This window comes from Sylvia atricapilla, chromosome 22, assembly GCF_009819655.1.
Source record: "Sylvia atricapilla isolate bSylAtr1 chromosome 22, bSylAtr1.pri, whole genome shotgun sequence".
NCBI classification, from domain to species: Eukaryota; Metazoa; Chordata; class Aves; order Passeriformes; family Sylviidae; genus Sylvia; species Sylvia atricapilla.
In genome coordinates, this window is record NC_089161.1 from 5,443,129 (window position 1) to 5,451,166 (window position 8,038).

At 53.9% G+C, this 8,038-nt stretch overlaps 1 protein-coding gene across 1 annotated transcript in view; it reads left to right on the plus strand.

Annotated features, from left to right (window-relative positions):
• LOC136370906 (ephrin type-A receptor 8-like) overlaps window positions 1–7,625 on the plus strand; it is a 57,862-nt gene extending 50,237 nt beyond the window's left edge. Inside the window, exons 5-10 of the mRNA XM_066334595.1 lie at window positions 134–195; window positions 894–1,103; window positions 3,023–3,172; window positions 5,136–5,326; window positions 5,855–6,010; window positions 7,511–7,625. Of these exons, the coding sequence (XP_066190692.1) occupies window positions 134–195; window positions 894–1,103; window positions 3,023–3,172; window positions 5,136–5,326; window positions 5,855–6,010; window positions 7,511–7,625 (884 nt within the window). The remainder of the gene's footprint in view (window positions 1–133; window positions 196–893; window positions 1,104–3,022; window positions 3,173–5,135; window positions 5,327–5,854; window positions 6,011–7,510) is intronic.
• Window positions 7,626–8,038: the final 413 nt, after the last annotated feature.

The window sequence follows — 8,038 nt, forward strand, 5'->3', positions numbered from 1 at the left end:
GGGTGACACCACTCCGAGGGGCTGCAGAAGACCCACAGACCTGAATTCCTGTCTCTCCCAGTAAAAACCTGGCACTGGGCTTCCTGGAGGAAGGTGACTCCTCTGCTAACTTGACCTCCCTTGTCTTCTGCAGGCAAATTGGTAATGATTGTTACTGAATACATGGAGAATGGCTCGCTAGACACCTTCCTCAGGGTAAGGAGTGAGTTTGTATTCTCATTCACTGCACGTCCCCTGGGGCTGGTTCTGCTCCTCAGCCTCACAGCCACTGAACCCCCTGTGTCAGAGAGAGCAGGGGGTGCTGGGCTCTCACCTCTCCAGCAGGCACGGGCTCCAGGCATCGTGTCTGGTTCCTTGGACTGACACTGCAAAGGCAAGGACAACTGCCTGAGCATGTGCCAGAGGCACTTAGAGGGCAAGAAGTGGGCAGGGGCACAAGCAGGAGGCACTGGAATCAGAGGAGGTACTGATCCAAAGATGAGAGGCACTGGGAGAGGGCTGGTTTAACACCAGCAGCAGCAACAGGATGGTGGTGTGTCGCTGTAGGACACAAAAGGCTCCAAATATTTTAGAAGGCAAAGAGAATAGAAAAAAGGCTTTATTGTCTAAATTCTTACTACCTTTTATGAGGTGTTCTGATACAGACTTACCATGGCTGGTGGATAGGAATGACACCTCCTTAATCCCATTGGTTAAACCAGAGAAACAGCAAAACCCCACCTGGAGAAAGACTGTTTTGAGAGAGGAGAGTTGTTTGCCAAGGTTGTTTTGAGAAGAAGCTTCCTTGAGAAATTTTTCCTCAGGAAAAAGTTAGCAGCTGCCAGCAGGCTGAAATCTCTCAGGCCCACAGTGGTGAACACCACGAGCGAACTCCGGGTTTGTTTCTTTTCCAGAAACACGACGGGCAGTTCACCATCATCCAGCTGGTGGGGATGCTGAGGGGCATTGGGGCTGGCATGAGGTACCTGTCTGACCTGGGCTACGTGCACCGGGACCTGGCCGCCCGCAACATCCTGGTCAACAGCAACCTGGTGTGCAAAGTGTCTGACTTCGGCCTCTCCCGCATCCTGGAGGATGACCCCGATGCTGCATACACCACCACGGTGGGTGGCTCACACTGCTGGTCCCTGCTGATGGTTGCTGCTCCCCACTGACACCTGGAAAAGTCAGAGATTCCCGAGTCAAAATAGGTAGGGCAGGAATGGCGATCTCGCTTCCTGCTGATATCTGGGCTGACGGCTCAAACCCAAAGAGCTCCTGAGCTTTAATGAGTTGTCCTTCACACAGGGACATCCCAAAAGTGAGTGGGCAGTGAACAGAGAGCAGCAGGGTGGGAGGGCAGGGAGCTACCAAACATCCAGCTGCTGCCATGGGAGTGTGTGGCCTGTGTCCCCCCTGGAGTCCTTCCTGAGGCTTTGTAGCTCCATCCACTCCTCAGCTGTCCAAGAGCCATCAATCCATAGGGGGTGTTCTGGTCCACCCTTCAGCATTGTGGCCACACACTGGTTTTTCCATGTGACACTGCCTCATTCATGGATGTGGAGAAGGTGGGAGTTGGTTTTGCAACCTGTGGTTTTATTTTGTGCAGTACACTTTTGTCTGTGAGGCCATGTTGAGGTTTTCTACAGCTCTGTTTCCTGATGTCCTTCCCCATAGGAGGTTGTCAGAAGCAAAATGAAATACGTTTTCATGAAATACATAGAATACGTTAAATAAAGTGAGCTTTCTTTGCTCTTCTCTGACCATGCAAAGAATTAGTGTGCTCCCCTGGAACACCTCAGGACAGACTGCTCCTGATGGAGGCCAGTTTGGAGCTGTAGCAGAGGAGTCTGAGCATCATTTCTCAGACAGACCAAGACTACAGAAGCAGAAAGAGCTTTGGGCTCTTTGGGGGTCGCTGATGCTGAGCATGTCCCAGAGCAGCTGCAGCTCTGAGGGATGAGTGCACCGTGGCCCAGCCTAAAGAACGTGGCCTTCATGGTCTTTGCTTGGCTTCAGCAAAGTGGAGAAGCTGAGCCAGGGGGGCTCACTGTGTGTGTGTGTGCCTGTGCAATCATCTGCTCCTGCTGGTATCTCGAGAAATAGCATGTCATTCCAGATAACCTAACTTTGGGGAAGGTTCCTGCTGCTTGTTTTCTGATGCTTTGAGGTGCCTTGGTGCAGTGAAACTGCTGGTTGCTCTGGAGGAAGATTGGATGGTGTGGGTAGAGCTGAAGCACAAGGTTGCAGTGGCAGAGTCAGGATCTCTAGTGAGGTCTCAGTCAGGGTACCCTGCAAAGGAGGTTTCTTTTGTGTTCAGAAATTTGTGTTCCTCCTGTGCTGTCTTCAACGTGCTCAGGAAATTGCTGCCACCAAAGAACTCTCCCCAAAGACACATTGTTCATCTTCAGTCCTTATGTAGGCGCGTGCCAGAGCAGGCAGGACTCAGCTGGATAGAGACAGCTCTCCCTGTCCCTGAATGGTGGTGGCATACCATTCCTGCCCCAGATTCTCTGGGAAGCCCACTGGATGTCCCCTACACTGCAACTTACATTTCCGGCTTAAAAACATTCCTAGTCCATATATTGCTGCTTTTTGTCAGCATGGTCCTTTAATTGAGCACATCTGCCTTTTCAGTCCTTGCCTGTCAAAGCGGGGAAGGGCAGGAAGCACATCCCATCACTCTCCCTGTCTGCTCAAGCCAGGCTCTCTGCTTGCACAGAGTCAGCTCAGTGCCTGTGTGCTCTGGTAGCCCAGGGCTCCTCTTCATCACTCTGAATTCCTTGTCTCTTGAGCACTGGGGGACGAAATTGTGCATGAAGACCTTGTAAAAGAGCACAGTGTTCTCCTTGCTCTGCTGGAGACACCTTGAAGTCGTCCTTCACGTCCACCTCTGGGCTTCCCTTGTGCAGATCACCTCCTCAGTCCTTTATTAGGAGATGCCACCCTAGCTTTGTCACTTGTCCCACAGCTGTCCCAGCTGCAGAGCTGGGGGTGCTGAGCCCTGCCTGCGCTGATCCACTGCTCTGTCTCCCTTTGGCAGGGGGGGAAGATCCCCATCCGCTGGACAGCTCCCGAGGCCATCGCCTTCCGCAAGTTCTCCTCGGCCAGCGACGTCTGGAGCTACGGCATTGTCATGTGGGAGGTGCTGGCCTACGGGGAGAGGCCCTACTGGAACATGACCAACCGGGATGTGAGTGCTGCCAGAGCTGCCCCCAGACCCCTCCGGTGTGGGTGTGCAGGACTGCAGCCAGCCTGCTCACCCACCAGGTCCACCTTCAGGGGTACAGCTCTGTGCCTGGTAGCTTTGGTGGGTCTGAGCCTCGAGCAGAAGCGTGGAAGGAAGGAGGACTCTCATGTGGGTTGCAGCTAGGGTTTATTGCCCCCAGGAAGCCCATGTGAAAAGTGGGTTCCTGGGGTTTCAGCTTAAATATAGGGGGTGTGGAAAGGGGCAGGGGGTGATCTAGAACTAATCCCAGGTAGGATGGGAGTGACCAGAACAAGAAGATAATTAGCAGGACATCTTACACGTAATACAGGGTGGAGAAGTCATGGGCTCTGCCAATCACCTTGGCCCCTCACCAGAGCCTGGGCAGGTTTTTAGGGAGATGGACAGGACCCACAACTAAGAAAAAACCAAAGAGGGTTTTTTACAGGGGGTAGGTAGAACAAATCATTTTACAAAAATTTGGTAAGCTAAATTTCACATCACAACACCCTCCTGCTGCCCTCCCCAGCCCAGCCTGGCAGGGGGCTGGGAGCAGGGGCACAAGGATCAGCTCTTGTCTCTCCTCACATCCCCACAGGGCTGGGCACATCCCCTCAGGGTGCACATCCCCTCTGTGCTGACAGCACTCCATCCCTGCACTGCACAGCCTCTGCCTTTGCAGTCCTGTGGCTCCCAGGAGTGACCAGAGCTCATATACTGACCTGCTGCTGGCCCTTCCCAATCCTGCCGCGTTCCTGGTATAAATGCAGGCAGGGAGGTCACTGCCAGCTGGCTGTGTGCACTGTGGCTGTCCCCAATCCTGCTTTCCTGCTGGCTGGAGAGATTCAGCACATGCTGTGCCACATTTCCCAGTCCCTGGAACGGGTCAGGGCATCCATAAAATCGTTGCAGCCCCATGGTACTAACCAGCCAGTTCCAGTGGTAGGTGTCCTCCCTTCTGCTGTCCAGATGAGGCTGCTGAGAGCCTCAGGCTAGCACCACCCAGCTGTAGGCTGTGGGCTTGTCTGAGTTGTGTGGAGCCACTCTCACCTCAAGAGTAGCATAAAATCTGAAGGGAAATGTAGGTTATAATCCTGATCACAACTTGAGGGCAAAATTTTCAGAAGGAGGCAGTCAGATGAGGATTTTTGGTTCTGCAGAACAAGACGACTCCTTTTTTTACCTATGAGTACTATAAATCTCCCCCTGCGCTGGAGTCCCCTCTCTTCCTAGGTGTTTTTTTTATTATTTGTGTGGCTTTGGTGACAGCAGGGCATGAATGCAGTGCCTTACACTACCTCCTCCACACAGTTCCTTAAGCAGTTTTTCCTGCAGCCCTTGCCAACCAGTGCCACGCCCCTGGCTGTAGAAAAACTGAGTTTGAGCTCAGCCTCGTGGCTTGTCTGCTGGAGGGAAGCTGCAATATTTTAGGGTCACTGGACCACTAAACAACTCTGTTGTCACAGCACTGATTTCCTGTCTGTGTGTGATGTCCAGCTCTGCACACAGCCTTGTTGTTCAGCCCAAGGTTGTGCACAGCCCTCTGCTCCCCATCCCATGGCCCCAGCAGCTCACACAGATCTTCCCATCAGGAGGGCTGGTAGTGGGATGGAAGTGCAGCCCCATTGTGGGATGGGCCCACAGGGGCAGGGAAGAGCCAGGAGGATGTTTGTAGGCTCCCAGGGCAGAGGGGTGCTGTGGGCTGGGAGAGGACTCCCCAAAACCACCAAGTCATTGCTGGGTAGGACCATCTCATGCAGGACGTGGTGCAAACACAGGAAATCTCATGTGCAAAGGTTCCTCTGATCCTCGGGGGTGTCTTGCAGATTTTCCTAGACTTCCTTACCTTCTTCTAGAAGAAATGCAGAATATTTTTTAGAAAGAGGAAACATCAACACCAAACATCCACCGTGGCTTGTGACCAGTTAATGCCCCGGCTTCCTTGCAGGTCATTAACTCGGTGGAGGAAGGCTACAGGCTGCCAGCCCCCATGGGCTGCCCCAGCACCCTGCACCAGCTGATGCTGGACTGCTGGCAGAGGGAGCGCAGCGAGCGGCCGCGCTTCGCGCAGATCGTGGCCATCCTGGACAAGCTGATCCGCAACCCCGACAACCTCAAGTGCACGGGCACCGTGAACAGGTGAGGGCTCCCTGTCCCCTGGGTCAGCAGGAACCCTTTGAACCCCTCAGGGGAATCCCCAGGAAAAGAGAAAATGGCCTCAAGTTGTGCCACAGGAGGTTTAAGGTTGATATTAGGGAAATTTTTTTCACAAAAAGGGTGGCCAGGCCCTGGCCCATGCTGCCCAGGGCAGTGGTGAAATCACCATCCCTGGAGGTGTAGATGTGGCACTTGGGGACATGGTTTAGTGTCCTGGCAGTGCTGAGTCAACAGCTGGAGTTGATGATCTTAGGGGGCTTTTCCAACATTAATATTTTCCTGATTTCCTGGTGGCTGACCACCAGAGATGCCACAACCAATGGGAAAACAGGGAAAGGAGAAACCAGGAGGATTGGGGGCACATGGGGAGAGCAGAACTGGGGCAGATCACACGGTGTTACAAGGCACCACGGGGGGAAGTTTTTTCTTTCAGATGCATTCAGGTGGCCCTCGCAGCCTGCTCACCTTAGACCAGCCTCTCTCCTGTAACCCTTTGTGCTCTGCCCCCAGGTTCACCCAGACACGTTTGGACAGGGGTCTCCTGGACCTGACCAGCTGCCTGACTGTGGAGGAGTGGCTGGACTCCATCCGCCTGGGGCACTACCGGGACAACTTTGCCATGGCTGGATACTCCTCCCTGGGCATGGTGATGCGCATGAACATCGAGTGAGTAGCACAAACAGAGCTGGGCTGGGTGTCCCTGCACCCCCTGCCAGCCCAAACTGTCACCACCCTGCCTCAGCTGCCTTGTTCTAGCTGCTCCCTGCTGCCAGAGATGTGTCTCCAGGCAAACTGTCTTGAGATTTGGGACAACGTCCGAGGCTGTTGTGCAGGTTTAGCAGCAATAGCAAAAACCAGTTAGTGACTGCCTTGAAACTGGTAACCAGATTAACCAGTTAAATATAGGAATATTTTGCTTTGCTTTGCTTTTCTCCTCATCACATCTCACAGAAGAAAAAGAGGAAATTATTATGGTAGACGCTTAGATGACTACACAAAAGTTTGGCAAAAGGGAAATTGGTGAACATAAAACCACTGCAGCTGTGCTGAGCTTTGAGAGAAGGTGTGGGAATTGTACTGAGAGGCTGTGAGCTCCAAGTCACCCCTAGTGCTCCGTGGTGGCTCTCCATTGTCACCATAGGCCCACAGGAGGTAATTCAGGTGGCAAGGTGCTCCAGGAGGTCACCTAACCCAACCTCGTGGTCACAGCAGGGTCAGGCAGGAGGTTTCTGTCTCGTTGTGCTTCTCGTCTTTTTTTTTCCATGCAAAGGGCATCTCTGGACTAGAGAGTGGCCGTGCTATTCTGCACAGCTTCTCTAGGATCACTGGAAAACACTGGAGCTTTGTCAGACCCCTGTGCACAGGACTGGCTCTTTGCTCAGTGCAGCAGGAGGGACACATCACTGTAAGGTCATTAACTCATGACCAGGGGTGGGTTAAGTAAGGAGAGCTGGAGAGGATCTGTCTCACCCCCCTCCTGCTGTAAGGAACTTTTCCCCACCTCTCTAGGGAGTTTCCAAGGTGGACCATCCAAGCAGTACCAGGAAAGAAGGCAACTATGCCAGCTCCTGCCCTTATACCTGCTTACATCCCTCATCCCTTGCTGTTACCAGTAGTGACAGGGCTGGAGAACAGCCTCTAAGGAGCCTTGTTCCCTGTCCAAAGGCATGGAGCTGCTGGATGGGGGTTCCTGTGGCAGTGGAAAGGAAGGCAGAGACACAGACAGAGGCTTGTCATGTGTATTGATCAGGGCTGTACGTGGGGCCTTTGCTCTGGGATTGAGCTGATAGTGATCCTTGTTCCTCCTGCACATCAGAGGATCTCTTGAATGGAGAAGGCTCATCATCCATCCATCTTTCTGACTGGGTTATCTGAGGGCATCTCACTAAAACTAAATCCAATTTCACGGCATCGATCTTGTCACCTGCCAGCCTGTCAGGAGTGCTCCTGCTCCCCACAGGGCTGTCACAGGGCCCTTGGCAGGACATGCCCAGGGGAATGGCAGCCTCTCTGCCCCTGGGGGGATGGCCACGGGCCCTCCTCAGGACCAGCCTTGTGCTGGAGGAAAGTGGAGAAGGCCCAGGCAGGGGCTCCTGGGCTGGTCCATGGGTGCAGTTGTGTCCCTGGCGCTGGCACAGGAGTCCTGACAGTGTCTTTGTTCCCCAGGGATGTTCGGAGTCTGGGCATCACCATGATGGGCCACCAGAAGAAGATCTTGAGCAGCATCCAGGCCATGAGATCCCAGCTGCTGAACACAAACGGCCCCAGGAGGCACCTCTGATCCACGAGCTGTGCTGGAATCAGGCATTCCTCCACACTTACCCTGGCAAAGGGGCAGCAGGGGGGTGAGCAGGAACAGGGGCACCAGCACTGGAGCCCTGCCAGCATCTCTGTGATTTCAGCATTGGTGGGAACGTGGTATTCCAGACACCTTGGTGGTCCTGTTGCCTCCTTCCCCCACCTGAAGGGGGTTGCAGCCTTCCAAGAGGACACATCATGACTCTGCTATTTCCCTGTGGGGCTGGGGGTCTCCCCACAACTATGCAGGACAAGGAGACAACCCCTTCACCCAGTGGGATGGCTCAGCTGCTCCTGCAGGTGGAGGGGCAGCAGACACATCAGCAATAAGCAGGAGCAGTGGGCTGGGCTGGCTGTGGCACACAGCTCCTTTGGATCAGGCAGCTGGGGAGTTCC